This window comes from Haliotis cracherodii, unplaced genomic scaffold (assembly GCF_022045235.1).
Source record: "Haliotis cracherodii isolate W230 unplaced genomic scaffold, xgHalCrac1.p SCAF_3, whole genome shotgun sequence".
Lineage (NCBI taxonomy): Eukaryota > Metazoa > Mollusca > Gastropoda > Lepetellida > Haliotidae > Haliotis > Haliotis cracherodii.
Genome location: NW_027266286.1, coordinates 28,381,621 through 28,401,031, shown reverse-complemented (window position 1 = coordinate 28,401,031; position 19,411 = coordinate 28,381,621). Strand labels below are relative to the sequence as shown.

The window sequence follows — 19,411 nt, the reverse complement described above, 5'->3', positions numbered from 1 at the left end:
CCATAATTTAATTATATATTTCTGTTTGCTTAATATTAATTAATGATGAGTGTATGGGATTACTACATTTAGCTAACCGAATAACCTTCCTTCCGCAAGACCCACTGATTGCAATTAAGTCGACAAAGAACTGTGGTGACCGAAAATAAATCGCTTAAATGCGTGACTGAGTAATATTCCTACACGTATCTCAGTCAGATGCAAAGAATACATTTTGTAAGCTTGCAAAGATGACAGCAAGTATTCATTTTGTAAACTTGCAAAGATGACAGCAAGTATTCATTTTGTAAACTTGCAAAGATGACAGCAGGTATTCACAAACGGATGAAGTTGTCTTACTGTACTAGTGTCACCTATTTTTAATTGAAGTTGGCGACAGACACATCCGGTTCGATTGTGAGTAAGAGAACGAGTGAATGAATGAGTTAGATTGATTGATTGTTGTTTAACGCCGCACTCACCAATATGCCAGCTATTGAAGGCGGTCTGTAAATAATCGAGTCTGGACCAGTGATTGACATCATGAGCACCCGATCCCGTTAGTCGCCTTTTACAACAAGCATTGACCGCGCCATAAAACTCCATGTCACTTCCTCTCCTCCCATCCACCATAGTGTCACTACAATACCTTTGAATCAAGCTCAATGACTTTCTTCGATTCGTTCTTTGAATCAGCAAATGGTGTGTGATCTACTACATATTAAATCCGTAAAGATCCGAGGTAGAATAGTTCTTCAGCAATCCATGCTTGCCGTAAAAGGCAACTAACAGGATCGGTTGATCAGGCTCGCTAACTTGGTTGATGCATGTCATCGTATCCCAATTGCGTTGATGGATGCCCATGCTATCAATCACTTGATTGTCTGGTCCACATTCGATTATTTACAGACCGCTGTCATATAGCTGCAATATTAGTAAGGGCGGCGTTAAACAACTAACAAACAAACAATATTACATATTACGAATCAAAATTTGTGATATTTGGGTCGTGTTGTGTGTGACCCAGGATGGCTTTATGTAATACATAAATCAATCACTGATGCAACTGCTCGTGGTTTACCACATGTCCACCTGCTGCACGTTGTACCTGTGTCTGTGTGAGGACTTTAAATCAGTTCAGGTGCTTATCTAATGACATTGAGTGAACGTAGTTCATGCTATTCGTCATGTGCTGCATGCTGCAGGATCAATAGACAGCCCTGTCGTCAAAGGCGCTCCAATTCGAGAGCTGCTGTCCGTTCGGGTTTGACAGAAACCCATGATCATCATCATCATCTTCATCATCATCATCATTAGTGGACATGGTAGACGTTATGTACAAATATCAATGGAAGATGTGCTATTTATTGCAAAACATGCTTTTTCACTCCAGCCAGGAATACTTTATAATGACGACCTGTAAATAATTGAGTCCGGGACAGGCAAACTGTAGCTGACTGAAGTATTTGTGATAACAGTCCTGGTAACGGCTACCTTAGTAACAGTACTAGATGTATTATTAATATTATTATTACTATTATTATTTACAGATTAAAAACTCCACGCGACTGCAGCATTACCCATATTGTCAGAAGGATTGTATTCCTGGTAGCAAACCCGGGTACTACCCCAACATCAGTCAACAGATTGGGAGGTACCAAACCTAAGGCACCGACAACAATAGGGAGTCGGACAGCTTGGTACTTGGGATTCAAACGTGACATTTCGAAAGCGAGGTCTTCATAATTGCCATGGTTTTCCTGAATCTTGTCAATCACATTAGTGTCAAAAGGGACAGAAAATGCAATTATATAAATGATTTCCTTAGATTCATCAAAAAGGACAAGCTCGGGTTTGTTGGCCTTGATACGCCTGAGGCTGTATATTGGCATTTTCCAAAGAATATTGTATTTTTCATTTTCAATGACGCCCTCAGCATATTCTGGGTCGTACCATGGATTTACCTCTGTGTCAAAACCACAAGCATGGCAAAGACGGTAACAAAAGGATCGAGCCACTCCTTCATGTCATACTGTGTTTGTGCCAAAGCTGGGCATCCACTGACAATGTGTTGGACATTCTCATTAAATTTATTGCATAATCTACATTTCATATTTACATTTGATGTAAAATAACACATTGATGGTTTCAAGTGGAAAATGACTTCTGTTTCACTTTTCAGGCCAGCCGACTTCATCCAAGCGAAGGACTCTGCGTGGTTGCTGACCTTATCAACACACTGCACATACACTCGATGCAGTGGTCGTTATGTTAGAATCACCTTCAAAAAGTGACTCTGGGACACTTCGCAGCAGTACAAAACATTATACAACATGAACATTGACCTTTAGATTTTGTCCCCCATCCTGGGCTCGTTTTGGAAAACTGAGGAATGTCTTGACATGCTTCACAGGAGGATCATCAGAAAAATTATTGCTTTAAAAATTGCACAATACAATTCTTTCATTAAGAGCCTCCAACAGCTGTACCAATTTTAATGGGAGGGCGTGGTTTGATTAACGCCAAGGCTCTTCGTGATAGAATTGTACTCCATAATTCACTGGCTATGTCTTTGAACAAATGTATCTGTGGAAGTGGTAAAGGATGAAATATATCTGTGATTGTAATATGGAAGATAAGGAAAAAAAATGTCGCGTGATGAAAGAGTTCCAAGGAAGGGAAGATGGAACGTAGATATTTGTGGTTAAGGTCACAAGGTAAAAATAACCGTTTTTAATATTTATAACATAATTGAGCTAGCTAGAATTTAGTGACATATTCAAGAGGTGTTTTGTCATGTTCTCGTAAAACACGCCTTAAGCCCCGCTGTTTCTACCATATGTTCCCCCACTTCCCACTCGATGACGTGACTTCGAAATCACGTTTTAACAATAAACCCTACATACAATCAACGGGGAGTCTCCAATAGCTGTATCTCTTGATATGTATACTGCTTTTTGTTTGAACACGTGTGCCATGCATGTGATTAATTGTCATTTTGACCTTCTACGTCCTTCCGCGTTCAACATTAACTGATTATTGTGCAATATTTGTGACTTCATATTTTGTATAAATAGACCAGAAATTGTTGTATGATCAAATGAGCTATCACATCAAGATGAAGACTGCTGTTGTTGTTCTCGCTGTTCTAGCTGTGGTTCTCTGTGGTGAGTACACTAGACTTTTATATAAATAGTTTGGGAACAATGGTATGAAGCTGTTTTAGTACATTTGTTCTTGTGGAGACCGCAGCAAAATCAGTATCGACTTCAGTAGATCGAGATGAAGGCGTGATTTTCAGATAGTAAAAGCGGATCGATACATTACCATGATTTAGCAGCTAGAGTCAAGAAACGTTTGTTCGTTGGTTCGAATCTCACGTCACCCTAATTATAGTTCTTTGTCGACAGGGACGGTCGGGTAGCATAGTGGTTAAAGCGTTCGCTCGTCACGCCGAAGACCCGGGTTCGATTCCCGATATTGGCACAATGTGTGAAGCCCATTTCTGGTGTCCTCCGCCGTGATATTGCTGGAATATTGCCAAAAGCGGCGTAAAAACTATGCTCACGCACTCACTTTATCAGCACCTTCCCCGTGTCCGCGGGTCTCACCATGGTGGTACACGTGTAAGATAATCACCTCAGGTTATCATCATCAACATACTGATACACCGAGATACATCTGCAATACTGATTGTTTTGATGTACGAATTCAATAACCTCCAGAGGAGCAATTTCCCACTGAGCAAACTCTTACCCAGTCATATCGGTTGAGTTTCTTACATGTCACCCTGATGGTGTTGATTGTTAATATAGTGGTAAGTGGCATTTTATTTACAACACATATAAAACCTGAGATCTCCTTAACGCTTGTTTAACGTGAGGTGATCAAAGCCCCTAAGTCCTATGTCAGCGATGTTAAGCTCCGTGTTATGACTTATTAATGTACACTTGACGTCTCACGAGAATGTTTGCAAAATGTTTTAAGATTACATAAAAAGCACGGATGTTTTTCTCCTCCTGCTAGCCAGCACCTCGACCTCCGCAGAGTGCTTCTGTCCCATGATCTATCAGCCGAAATGTGGAACTGACTTAAAGGTCTATGGCAACGAATGTCAGCTCAATTGTGCGTAAGTACACACATTACTTACGATAAATCCTACTATTGGAAGTTCCTTAAAACATAAGTGGACATCAGAGCTATTTTCAACAGCGAAAGTCGTGGATTTAATGATAATGTTATTCTTTTACCGATTTAACCTGCCAACAATGGCAAACGGAGAAACCAATCTTTTTAAAAGTATTTCCACTGAGACAATCATTTACGATCATTACAGGCATTGAACGTGTGTAGCACAGCTGTGTCGTAGGGTAACGTTTTGACCATGAACATAAAGTTGAAGCTCTCTGTTGTCCCTCAAACTTTAAATACACTCGCTTGGTCGGCGCCTGCTCTCTATCCATAATGTATTGGTACACAGTGTACATATATCACGATGCCTACCGACAATAACTGAGAAAAAGTACTTTGTTAGAAATAGTATCCCCCGCGGTGAAGAAGTCGTTAAATCAACTGTTACAATAAGATGTGGTTAGTTTGATTTGAAACCAACGATTTACCATTTAGTATCGCGTTTTTTCCCCAAGTCACTATTAAACTGTTGTGTGGTCGTTTCCAAATTCAATTTAGTGCGGTTAAATCAACAGGTGACCCAGCTCTAAAATAAAACCCCCAGTATGTTTATCTCCTAAATGTATTGAAATTCAGTTTACTCGTTTATTTTCTGCAGTGGAGTAAGCGAGTATGCTGGGACATACAGCATCACCGGTAACAGCTGCACCACCAACTGAGCGTACACGGCATCTCCTACAGAATCGTCAAACAGTGGATGTAGATTTCCTGTGCACGAACTAAATCCTATTGCAACAGTGTTTGTTTGTTTTTCATTTTTGTTGTTTAACGCCGCACACAGTAATATTACAGCAATATGGGGGCGGTGTGTAAATAATAGAGTCTAAACCAGACAATCCAGTGATTCACATCATGAGCATCGATTTACGCAATTGGGATACGATGCATCAACTAAGTCAATGAACCTGACCACCCGATCCCATAGTCGCCTCTTACATCAAGAATGGGATGCTGAAGACCTCTTCTCACCGGTTCCTCACGGGTCTAAGTTTGAGATAATTTTTCGAAGAGTGTATCCTTCTTTTGTAAAAGGACTGAAAGAGCAAAATATTAGGATTCATGGAGTTCATTGTACTAATAACCAAATACAGTAATGACATGAATCGCTGAGCCTGTATCTTATGAGCACATAATAGAAACAAACAGCAATTTACACAGAAAAACTTGCACCACTATATATTTGGGCTTCTCTTTGTAGACCTATGACGTTTCACTAATCCGTGGCTGTCTCAAACTAGGCATTTTTTAGATAGACGTTCAATTAAGAAGTTGCTTCAATATGTTTTAAGCGTTAATTGTTATTTTGAGATCACGAGAACCACGGAAATGTGAGTGAGTTGGGTTTAACGCCGCTTTTAACAGTATTCCAGTTATATCACGGCGTGTCAGCTTAATGTGGGAGGATAGCCCGAAGTGATGCAGGTCTCAGACGTTTACCACTTCGGTGAAAACCACGAGCACGGGTATGGTGCTGACAAACCTAGAAACATAATCGGGGCGAACCGGGTTTCGAAACCACATTCATAGGTTTCTGGCGTGCCCAAGGGACGCAACTCTGCACAGCGAATCGCGGCGCCTTGGACGACTGGGCCACCCGTGCCCCCCACCACGGAAATGGATTCATGAGGGGTCAGTGTAGGGTTACCGAAATGCGAGCCGCATAGATATAGAGCATGACTGAAGTCAGGTTTTATAGGTTGTTTGTTTGTTGTTTAAAGCGCACCCAGTAATATTACAGCCATATGACGCCAGTCTGTTAATAATCGAATCTGGACCAGACAATCAAGTGATTGAGCATCGATCCACGATTTTGGGATACGATGATATGCATCAACCAAGTCAGCGAGCCTGACCACCCAGTCCCGCAATTACTCGCCTCTTACGGCAAACACGGGTTGAGAAATTGATAAGTCAATAATAATAATAATGATAATGATAATGATGATGATGATGATGATAATGATAATGATAATAATAATAATAATAATAATAATAATAATAATAATAATAATAATAATAATAATGTTGGTGCAGACAAACCTAGAAACGACGAGCCGGTATTGGAACCCATGATCACTGCGAACTTTCAGTGCATAATATGAATCGGACACCGTTGACCACTTACACAACATGACAAACTTGTACGTGTGAACATATTGTGTAATCATAAACGAATTAAGCAAAAACAACACGCCACATATATACTTATGGAAAAAAAGTTTTGAGTGGGTTGTCGATCTGAGTGAGTGAGTATTGTTTTACGCCGCTTTTAGCATTTTCCAGCAATATCAAGGCGGGGGCCACCAGAAATGGGCCTCACACATTGTACCCATATGGGAAACCAAACTCGGGTTTAAGCACTAGGCTACCCCACTGCCCTTGTCAATTTGAACTAAGGAAACATCGATATTTGCCTTGAAACAAAGTATCGCTTGTTTCCGCTCAAAGACTCTTGTTTATACTTCGTAAGTCGACATGAAGAATTAGTTCAACACAACACGTCGCTGGTTTGACGTCACATGGCTCAATGACACACGATATGTTGTCACACTCTAAAATAGAAAGTTCCAAATGTAAAGACATTTTTGTCCCGAAGACTTTAAATACACTGAGTTTCTCTTAGTAGATTTCTATCGTGATGTCTACCCAAATGCATTGCCCTACGTAAAATTGTAATAATCGCATTTTGTAAACTGCTATTTTGCATATTTCAAAATGCCTTCTAACAATGCTAAAGGAAAAAGTGATTTCTGTGATGCGGACGTCACATCAGCTGTGGCAATCACAGGCGGATATAATGATTGTAATCTTTGACTGACCAATCAGAATCAAATATTTTCGATTGATCGCCAACGTGTTCTCGGGAATGCTTTTAGAAAACATGACACCAGGTTTCTGTGCCAGCAGCTGGTGGAATGTGAAAGGGCAAACACCTATAACGCGTATACAGCAAATCAAAACCCACATCGGTCTTGAAACATTCAACTTCACGGTACTTCGTGGGACAAGAGGGGCTATTTGGTTTAAACATATTTTTATTTCAAAAGAAATCTGGATCGGTAAACAAGCAAAACTTGCTTATGTAAATACCTCTCCAGGTAATAACTTTACAACAACTGGTCATATATCAGATTATATAATGTAAGATAGTGCTAAACATAAACATACTAAATGCACAAATGAAATATATGAAGCCAATACAAGTGGTTTCTGTGAAATAAGATATGGCAGTTTTCCATTACTACATGCATAAAATTAAGCTACTCGAATCTTTTGCTTTTGACAATGAAATCGTGAACTAATTTAAGAATAGTCATGTTTGTAGAACTGCTAACTGAACTATTGCCATGTAATATCGTTTTTAAATCATACCCATGTGTGTAGAAGTACATAGTGTTTCTGATATTATGGTATTTTTGACAGGTATAGAAAAAGAGAAATTGCGTCTTCAAAGTGATACCCACAAGTGCAGTCTGATATGTCTGATACATGTCGTCTAAACTTATATATCCCCCAGTTTTAACACGAAGATCACACTCAGTACACTGCAAACCGACCAGTCCTTGTTTCGTTCCTCAATGCGCCAGGCAGGTTAACGACAAGCACCATCTTTTCACTCGTCCTTTTTGTTGTGTGAGGTATGGGTCAGTTTGAATTGATATGAAGGTTACTGTTGAGGGTGCCAATTTGGTTGAAATATAATTGTATTGATTTTTTTATACAAAGAATGATATCTGTGTTCGAAGTGTAACTTCAGATTTAATAGATTTAAATAAATTAAATTATCAAAAGTGCTTATTTCTGTTATTTCACTATTCCTGACCAATGGTGACCATGGTTACGAATCTGGACTCCAAGTCCGTGGAACGTGGCAGCTCGGAAGGAAAGCCCACACAAAAAGAGGCGGCACAGACGTAGCTGACATCTTGCCCAACACAGTGTAAATACTAAAATTCTATGTAATTTAACCTGTGACAGCCTCCTAGCCAACTCCCAGATATGTATGTCAACCGACGGCAATATGTTAGCTCTATGACGGCCGTATGAAAATAATCGAGTCTGGTTCCAGTGGTCGACATCATGCGTATTTAGTACGCAATATGGATACCATTACACGAATCAACGAAGACAGCAACGGTTCAGCTTGCATTCATTGCTGTGGTAGACTCAGGCGGTGTCACAGACGGGGACCGGGTACGTGGACATAGGCACTCACTGTTGACGGATGTGGGTGAACTAAAGAAACATACACAAGGTTAACACGCTTTATTATTACCATAATTTGTAAGTATCTTCCCAGTATAAATCGAGGATATACGCGATTAGTTTGCAATAAAATGTTACTCTTATTTGTAGCTAAACTCTTCCTATTGGCCACTGATTAGTCTACTGATAGTGAGTTACAGTACGAATCCTATCATTAATATGCGGTAGTTGTTCGGGCTGCCTATTCAAATGCTTCTGTCTTGTATGATAATGTATAGATCTAACTTAGGTATAATGTTAAAAACGTTACAATCATTAGTACATAGCACATGACCTGTATGAATGTATTCTTTTCTTGCAAAAGTATTTCAACACCTCTAGTTACACCTAGCTTGACGCTACATTACATTGCGTCTACACAGGGTATACATGAGTCTTCATTTTGATTGGGGGCGGTCGGGTAGCCTAGTGGTTAAAGCGTTCGCTCGCCCGGGTTCGATTCCCGACATGGGTACAATGTGTAACGCCCATTTCTGGTGTCCCCCGCCGTGATGATGCTAGAATATTGCTAAAAGCGGCGTAAAACCATACCCACTCACTTACTCATTTTTATTGAACGGTTGTTGGTGGCGAGACGAAGCTTCCAACTGATATGCAGAATTGATGAGACAACCATCATTTCCTCTCCCTTTAATACCTGAGAAATCGCATACAATGGATACAAAATTATTTAAAAGCTTTCCAAGTAGCCCGTCTTGTCCCACGAAGTAATGTGAAGTTGATTGTGTCAAGACCGACATGGGTTGTGCATGGCTTTATAGGCTTCATAGGCGTTTGAGTGTGTGTAAATATGACCTTCACATTCCTCCAGTTGCTGGTGGTTATCCCGAAACATGGGTAAGAGGGCATTAATGTCAGTAGATGATTTGTTACTGGACATGTGCCAGATACTAGCTCCACGTATTTCATACCCTTTAGTTTTATTGTCAGACCGCCTCCGAGGTAGAGCGTCCGACCGAAGCCCCGGCCGCCTCATACCAAAAGACGTTGAAAGATGGTACTTGCTGTTACCCTGTCTGGCAAGGACTGGTCGGCTTGGATTCAGAAAACTGTGTCTGAGTGGGGTATTCATGTTAAACTGCCGCATGGTATCTCAGTGAGCTAGCACTAAAAATCGACATGATCAGTCAGGACAAATGCAAGAAGCCACACAAACACACACACGTACATGCACGTCGCTTTATAAGTGCAATTATCTTGGACGCGACGTTAAACCCCATTTCACCTCACCTAGTTTTATTGTCTCAAAACAGACAAGTCATCATAAAAGGGACACATTAAAACACGAAATAAGCTATGTGCAATAATTTATAGAATGTCATTACTGTTATATGTAATTGCAGGTGCTTACATATTGTGTTTCAGGGAATATTGATAAATCTTTTTATTCTATCATTAATTTGTTTTTTGTGCGTTTCGCGGATGACAACATAAAGCTATGGATACACACTACCCAACAATAATGAGCTGGTATCATGAAATAATAATTATGTATAACTATGAGACACAATATACAGACACGGCTTTCCACACGGCAAAGAAAATCTGACACATATTTGTTATGTTCAGTTTTCAGGGTCGAAATAGTATGTTAAGCTTTACGTTGATAAAGATCAAAGTACATTGTAATGTATACGACGGCTGTGAATTCATGCCCATCTGTTGCAAACTGCCAGCGTGGAATGATGGAATAATGTATTCTACTCACATTAGTTCTTGTGAAATATAAGGTCAGTTATATCTGATAAAAAATAGTGAGTGAGTTGGATTTAACGCCGCTTTTAACAGTATTCCAGTTATATGAAGGCGTGTCAGCTTATTGTGGGAGGAAAGCCCGAAGTGATGCAGGTCTCAGACGTTTACCACTTCGTTCAAACCCACGAGCACGGGTATGGTGCTGACAAACCTAGAAACATAATCGGGGCGAATCGGAATTCAAACCCTCAATCATAGGTTTCTGGTGTGCCCAAGAGACGCAACTATACCTAGCGAATCGCGGCGCCTTAGACGACTAGGTCACCCTTACCCCCCGATACAAAATAAAAAATAAATACACCATTGTAGTCAGTGTTATATAATTAATATGAAATTTGATGAAAGTAAACTTTCACAAATAAACTGTACAATGCCCCTGAGACAGATATTATAATGTTATAATTAGGCCAATCTAAAACGTGTGAAACTTGTTAGATACTACTATTGTAATGTCACGCTTGTTATTTTCATAATATTTTCAATAAGTTCATTATGTCAAATGTCTTTATTCACATGAAAAGAATTGTTTATACATCAATCAGATCATAAATTGGGACCGTTCTTGAAATTTCAAGAAGTTTCACGTTTGTGCTTTCTCCTCCTGCCAGCCAGCACCTCGACCTCCGCACAGTGCATCTGTCCCATGATATATGAGCCGAAATGTGGCACTAACCTAAATGTCTATGGCAACGAATGTCAGTTTAAGTGCGTATAAGTACCTCTTTACCATAAAACCTACAATTATGAAAGGACGTTAAAGCGTTAAAAGGTTAAAAGGTTAACATGGTAATTATATATAAGTGGACATCGGTTCCAGTTACTGGCCGACATTATGGAATTAAAGATAACGGTATCCTTTGACCGTTTGTCACTGCCAATTGTGCTAAACGGAAAAAACGACCAATGGTTGAGTTTGGTTGTCAATCTGAGTTTCGAAAACATCGAAAAAAGCATGGTGTTTGATATGATTGAACATTGTTTTTTCAACATCGAGATGCTTTGTTATTCGCATTTATTCCGGATAAGCTAACATGAAGTGTGAACCCCAAAACCAAATTAATCAAACCTTGTAAGTTTTTTTTTCTATATCACATGCCACTATCATGATATCATACCGCTCATTGTGAAACAAAGGATATGACGTCAGAGTCAACTACAAAAACGCCCAAATTTGAAGGTCTCTGTTGTCCCTAAAACTTAAAATACACCCGACAAAGAACCTGAGTTTATGCTTTGCGGATTATATTTAATAAATATTTCGTTTATGCATTGGGCTGGGCAGCATAACAGGAGTCCCAGCTGACGCTGTCAGCCGCGAAATATCAAGGACAATGCCCGTTAAAAATATACATTGAAATACCAACTTATAAATAAAATGTTGGTTAACCCCCGTCTGAAGTTGTTTGGAAAGTTTGTCTATAGTTTATTAAGTTATTCAGACATTTAATCGAAGTATGAAACTTGAAGGTCCTTCCTGCTAGGTGACCTTAGTTGCATATTATATCGGATCATGATATCGAGTTTATCGAAATGGTTTATTGCATCGATAACACTATCCATTACATGTTAAAGTATAATGATTTTTTAATTTGAAGTTTACACGATATACGTCGCAAGCTCCGACGTTCATACAGTTTGGCCCTCATTCTATGAAGGTTCATACTCCAATGAACTCACACAAAGTGAAGGTCAATTCTTAATTGTCTATGTTAACGTTATTGTATCTCCAGCCTATTTCGGTTATTGCATATTAGGGAAGATACATTTTAGTAATATATCACTTACCGTGTAGTCATCTATATATATCACTAATCACAAAAAAACACAGCTAGAACAACGAGAGCAACAGTCTTCATATTTATCTGATCGCAAGGCTCAGCTTACAAAAGTTCAATGACAAAGACAAAAAGGAAGCCCAAAATTGTTGTCCATTTATACAAGATATAACCTCACTAACATTGCACCATAATAATGTAATGTCGACCGTGGAAGGTCGTGTCAGGCCTAATTCACGAAGACTCTCATAAAGATAACAAGTGTAACAAGAAACAGTCGGATCTAACAAGGTTAGCACTGCGTAGAGAGGCCTCGGTGACTGTGTTATTATGGTTAAACCATGAATACAGTCATAACAATATAACAGCTGTGTCAAGGATATAACATTTTTGTGGAAGCCTCAGTGGCTGACTGGGTCAGATCTCAGACTTTGTCAGCTGGCCGTTAGGTGCCTCACTCACTCCGGATGAGACTCAATCCCCAAAAGTACTAGAATCTGTACTTTACTGAGAAAGTGTTATCCCAAATATAACATTTGTTACATCAATATATTATATCCATTAACTCACTCGCACGCACGCACGCACGCACGCACGCATGCATGCACGCACGCACGCACGCACGCACGCACGCACACACACATGCCGTGAACTCTACTACTATCACCAACACAAACGGTATTAGTATTATCATTATGATTACAACTGCTGCCACCATGACAACCACTACTGTTCATACTACTAACACTACATACATTCGCACAGCCACGCACAGAACGACTTATTACCAAAATCATTCTTGTTGTTACCATCAACTATGTTTAATTTGGTATCGTCCTTCCATAAACACCAGAGCACACAGAAACATGAACCGTCTGCATGGCAGATAGACGCGATGTCACAGCAATGTGTATTCGGCTCATACACTCTGTACATTACGGTACTTCTGATACAAACACCATTTATCATCATAAAGTTCCTCCAAATTATTGATATCCTAAAGTTTTTATAGTTAGCATCATTATTGGTGAATCAATAACCTAGGTATGAAGGGTGTCAAAAATGAACATATGCCAAACTGTGTCAACAGGTCTCAGTATGTTGACAATGTTATCAACAGTTGACGAAATTGTTGTTTATACCTCTTACTTTGTTCAGACGTAACCGTTGTCATATGTAGACATTTATCTACAAAAGCAAACAATAATGTCAGCAATGACTGAAAAAACCCGATATTGATTCACCACAAGGTAACCTTGTGTTCCTCGTCAATGCAGCTACCTCCGTCAACAGTGAGTGCCTATACAGGAAACTACGGTTATACCGAACTCAAAGGGACCACTAACTTTAGTTTGTTATAACCGTAGTTCGTTATAAGCATATACAGAATAACAATAGCAAATAGTCGGGATAAAAAAATCAGTTCGTTATATCCGTCAGTTCGTTATAAGCGTGTTCGTTATAAACGTACTTTACTGTATGTCCCGTATCCGGGTCCCCGTCTGTGACACTGAATCTACCACAGCCATGAATGCGATCTGAACTGTGTCCGGTCATCATCAATCTATGTCAAACATTTCAACAACCCATGGGTTTGATCACTCTAATAATCTGCTTCACACAAGTAACCCGACAGATTTTTTAATCTCTCTTTCATGAACAATCAGAAAGTACCTGTGATGATGACGAGCAAATTAACTCTGATTTATTACACATACTTTCCAAGAAGATGACATCTAAAACTGTTTAAAGAGCATACGCATAATCACATTGCCCTGGTGGAATGGGAAATGAATGTTTTAAAACAAACAAGATACCATATAACTTCACTGCTTACTAAACTTTTTAATAAAATGCTTCTCAGCAACCCAGATGTCTAGGGAATGAGTATTATATGGCCGTTTCATAAGTCTGGCAGTGTGAATGATCCAAACAACTATGGGTATAGTATACAGGTGTATCCCTGATTGATTCATTGTGTAAAGTGTTGACAAGTGTGGTAAATCAAAGACTAAAACGGTGGTGTGACACTAATACCGTAAATCAGAGCTGGTTGTCGGACGAACTATTCTACTGTTGGCGTTTTTGTACACCTGAGGCTATGAAACTAAAATATCTAGTGAAATAGACGGCCGATTTTACTGTCTCTTCATTGACATTTCAAAAGCTTTTTGACTGTTGATCATGCTGTTCTGTTTTGAGTCTCCATCTAAAGACCAACTCAAGAAGAAAATTAATATTGTTGAAAAGTTTTGTAATGCTACAGGAATGTATATCTATCTCAACAAGACTATCAAGATCATTGTATTCAGAAAAGGCGGACCACTTAAACATTATGAGAAACGGTAAATAGAAACTGTGAATAACTACAAATATCTTGGCACTTTTTTCACTCCCAAACTCTCATGGTCCAATCATCAATATGTTTAGCAGCACAAGCCACTAAGGCATTATTACCAATCAACCAATTTCAACAACACTTTAACATATATAGACTGTGATAAAATGTGAGTGGCAGAACCCGTTTGCAGCATCGTTACATGTCAAGAGCAGTCAACTATTGATGCAGGCTCTTTAATATGGGGAGTCGCAGGCTAGCACAACATGCATATATGCTTAATTATGCAATTATGCTTAAGTCACTGGATGATTGTGGTAAAACAACATGGACAACCCACATCAGGACCTTCTTCTTCCAATATGGATACGGTTTTGCATGGTTAAGTCAAGAAATCAGTGATATAAAATGTTTTTTTAAAGTATTTGAAAACAAAGATTACACGACTGTCTCTACCAAAATTTGAACCTATCTCCTGGAAACTTCACCTACATGTCAATACTACTCACAATACAAATCCTTACTCAATGTTGAGCGATACTATCATCATCTGAGCTTCCTCTGTGTTGCAAAAGAATTATCTCAAGATTCAGATATAACAACTTTAGATTAGCAATTGAATGTGGACGACGCTCTAACACTTCACGTGAGGAACGACAGAACGACTTTGCCTGTACTGCAATACTAAGAATGTAAATAGAGGATGACTATCACGTATTAAAGGTGTGTGAAAAATAAGGAAAGGAAAGAATGTCTTGATGAACGCTCTGTTTATCAACAGTTTATGTCTCTGATATCCACTGATTGCATAAGAACTCTGAAATGTATTGGCCTAAGTTACAAAATTCCGTACACGTTTTCGAGAACACAACATATTTTCACCATTTCGTAATTGATCCCAATGCTCATGATATATGATAGCCACTGAAAAGTACTGCACACACCAGCAACGTTACTACCAGTCAGAATAATTGTTTACAGAACACAGCCACTGTAAATTAAGAAAAGGTTTGCAGGAAAAAGTGGGAACGAAAAGCATAAAAAAACTATTATAGACTAGTGACCTACTGACTTTAAAAGATGATGGATCGTTAATATTACCGAAAACGGGCTTATCCTGACTCGATTACGGGACGCTGTATGGCTGTTATGTTGCTCTAAACAGTGTAAGTTCTCCTTCACAGTTAAATATCATTTAACATAAACCCCATCCGAAAGTGTTTATCAAATACTATTTAGATAATACTTGCTTGGGGGCCATTGATTTAAATTACCAACTATATGAAAAAAACATGTATAGATTTGGAAAATGTTTGTGATGATAAATGCCGTTTGCATTAGGAGGACAGTAATGTGAACACTATGTATCGATTACACACAGCTGTGACATCGCGTCCAATAACAGTGGTTATTGTAATTTGTCGTTTATTGTCCCAACAAGGCTGTGTGAATGTATGTACTGTTAGTGGTAGTGACAGTAGTGGTTGTCGTGGTAGTAGCTTAAGTTATCATAACGAAACTAATATTAATGCTGTGATAGTGGCAGCAGTGGGGTTCAAGGGACCTGAAGTCAAACAAGCCAGCACCGGGTTCTTTATTCAAAGGCTGTATATTAAACAACTATAGTAATCTGGTCAAATACACTGGAACTCATTTAATATATGACGGCAGGTTCGTCTTACATCATCATCCAAAAGCTGTTTAGTTATTCAGTACTTTTGAATAACGAAAAACAAACCAGCACCGGGTTCGTTATTCAGACTTGGTATAACAAATATAAGATACCGTATTTCCCGAGGGTTCGTTATTCGTTATTCGTTTTTCGAATAACGAAAAACAAGCCAGCACAGGGTTCGTTATTCAAAGACTATATATTAAACAACTACAGTAATGTGGTCAAATACACTGATACTCAATTAATATATGACAGCAGGTTCGTCTTACATCGTCCAAAAGCTGTTTAGTTTTTCAGTACTTTTGAATAACGAAAAACTAAACTGCAGCATTTTAGTTTTCAGTTCATGTCCAACAAATTGACAAATGTGAGGTCGTCTAATCTATGTTCAAGCAGCTGGATTCTAAACAGCACCATCCATCTTATATCAATAACACTAATCAGTCGGATTCTTCCCGCAGTTTATGGATAAATAAAAACGAACTAAAAGGGGATAGATCAAACTGTATTCACTTTATTTGCAGGAAAGGTTTACAATACTACTTACACTCTTGTATGATAATTTTCATTACAGTTAAATGTAGTGAGTTACCTAGACAGTATTTTCTATACAAAATCTTTTGCCAGATAGCAGTTATGTTCATTTCAAAGGTAAATTTGCTGCCGACAGAAAGTTATATACGGCACAATGCAAAACTGATCCATCTGACTGGCAAATGGCAATGTATCTATACAGACAATGTAGACTTATGTTTACTGAAGTCTTGAACTCTACTAAACTATAATCTAAGTTTACTACACTATACAAGTGGTTGTCTGGAACTGTGCAAACAAACGTGAGGTTAACTTGTCACCTATATGATGAATACAATCATAGGATCCATTCCAGGTCGTAGTCAACGATCAAAGTTACAAACCTAAACAAATCATTTTATATTACCAAACATTCGGAGAGTAGTAAGACATCTTACTGCAGCTGTGTGATATGTCACCACCATTAACTGACCAGTCACGTAATTCATGAAAACACAGATACATTGTAAGACTCTGTTCTGTTGTGGGTAATGATGGACACTAACCAGAAATGGTTTTTTTTCTGTGGGAACGGATATAGGTGGTGTGGTTGAAGAAAGCGACACAGTGACAGGGTCTACGAGCAGAGGCCAAACTCATTGTACAATTAAATTTTCCTATATTTGTTTATTTGTCCTAAAATACAGTCAGTATTTAATGAGGGCTACTTCTATAAAGGTTTTCCCACAATTTAAGTCTTTATTGTAAATAGGTACATAAATAAAAACAGAAGCAGATTCTTTATTCCATTTATTTATATATTTTCTTGGACATGAACTGAGTAACGAACCCGGTGCTGGTTAGTTTTCCTTATTCAAAAGTACTGAATAGCTTAACAGTTGTTAAGAGACAGACCATAGACTATCCTATATTTCATCTAGATAATTTGTATTGGTAACAAAGGCCATTTGATTCTAAAGTGTATGAGGATTTCAGGGATGCAAGCATCGCAGCTGAGTTTGAAATATACGTGATCTAATAGGCGTCTCATAAACAGCAACTGAAACGTGATTTTGTAAACACTATCCAAAATGGCGGAACGTACACTTCGGTGTTTGTGTTTGCGTATTTCCCAAAACATTCTAAACGATTCTAGGCGACATTTCAAAATTGTCCGTCGAAATCTGACCTCAGGTCATAACCATGGAGTAGCCAATCACGGGCCTGGAATTCAATCTCACACATATGTTTGATACCAGTCACCTAGCAGGAAGAACTTTCAAGTTCACATCGATGAAATATCTGATAGCTAAAAAAACTTTCCAAATACATGTACGTTCAGATGGGTCTTTCCCAATGTGTGGGTGATTCTGTGAACAAACAAGGCTGCACATCATTTGGCACTATTTGATAAATGGGGCAGTTCATTCAAAGACATCTTAAACATTGAATTAGTCTAAAACATCGATTATTTAAGAATGACATTATATGATAAAACGATTATTTACCTTCGTATGATAAATATCTTATATTAGGAATGAACAAAATGTAGCATGCTCGATAAAACATATTACATATGTTATTCATAATTGATATGTGATAGTTGTGACACAGAAACACTCAGCTATATCTATTAATCGCCATGTATCTTCATAAGATGTCCCTTATATAATTGCAACTATTAGCCATCACTTTAACCTGTATAATAGGTCGGTAGCCTATTAACGAAATAAACACAACCACATAACAGCAAATATCGCAATGTAATATATTGTTTATACTTTGGTTTATAAATGAAATTTTACCAAAATGCAAGATTATGTATATTTCACAGCTGACTCCTGCCCCCACCCACCAGCCAGCCAGCACCTCAACCTTCGCAAAGTGCGCATGTTCCATGATCTATCAGCCGAAATGTGGAACTGACTTACAAGTCTAGTATTACAAACGTTAGCTCAACTGCGCTTAAGTTTGCACAATTTCGAAAAAACAATATATTTGACCTCGATCAGCTTTTTCTTTGAGGAGACCAGCAATATTCTACGCCATTCTCTTGAACTAATTACAGACCACGAGGTACGAGTGATTACGGAAAATATGTCACGAGCGAAATTAATGTTTTTAGTTCCGAGCTTTTCACGAGTGACATATTTTCCGTAATCACTTGTACCGAGTGGGTTATTCTATTTATTACCCATAATCATATTAAAGACGTTTCAAGGGAAATAAACTGTCGCCGATCAAGAATCAGCTGTTTTGTATCAATCCGCGTGTGAAAAAAACACTGTCAACTCACTCCAATCGCATTACTCACTGAACGTGTTGTTACGCGTGAGAAATATAGTTATGTTAAAAAACTAAAAGATCACATTATTGCAGTTATATTTCTGTCTCATTCACACAGCGTACACTATTTAGCATTGATAAAGAAGACAAGTTTCCAAAAAGGTTCATCAGGTTTTTAAATCAAGGCTTGTTTTGACAAGATATCGTCACTGACAGACAGCCGCCTTCGTGCATCGGCAGAGACGTACATTTCACATTGAGGAGAGGAAACACGGAAGAAATGTCAATTTTTTATGTGTCATTTGAAAAATATCCCAAAACCTATAACAACAACATAGACGGAATGTACAGAAGTCTTGTTTGTTAGAGATAAGTTACGAATAGTAGGTAAATTTTGAAAAGTAGGATTGCTGTCACAGTGTCGGAATGAATGACCCGACTTGACACAGATATGAGACAGCCGAAACCCGGAATGACAAGAGAACCGGCGTTACAGTTTAATCCGGACAACAAGTTTAATGAGCATCGTGTGTGATTTGAGACATGTGTGACTGATTGGAAACATGTCCATGTGGGATTTTAGGAAGACTTGTCAAACAGGCTTGTGGGGTGGACAAAGCCGAGTAGATGACG

General features: G+C 38.6%; 1 protein-coding gene across 1 annotated transcript; it reads left to right on the top strand.

Moving 5' to 3' along the window:
- The first annotated feature begins 3,079 nt into the window (after positions 1-3,079).
- Positions 3,080-4,889, top strand: LOC139473638 (uncharacterized). Its single transcript, XM_071256315.1, has 3 exons — positions 3,080-3,146; positions 4,006-4,108; positions 4,769-4,889. The coding sequence occupies exons 1-3, from the start codon at positions 3,080-3,082 to the stop codon at positions 4,827-4,829; spliced, it is 231 nt and encodes a 76-aa protein (XP_071112416.1). The 3' UTR covers positions 4,830-4,889.
- The last annotated feature ends 14,522 nt before the right edge of the window (positions 4,890-19,411 follow it).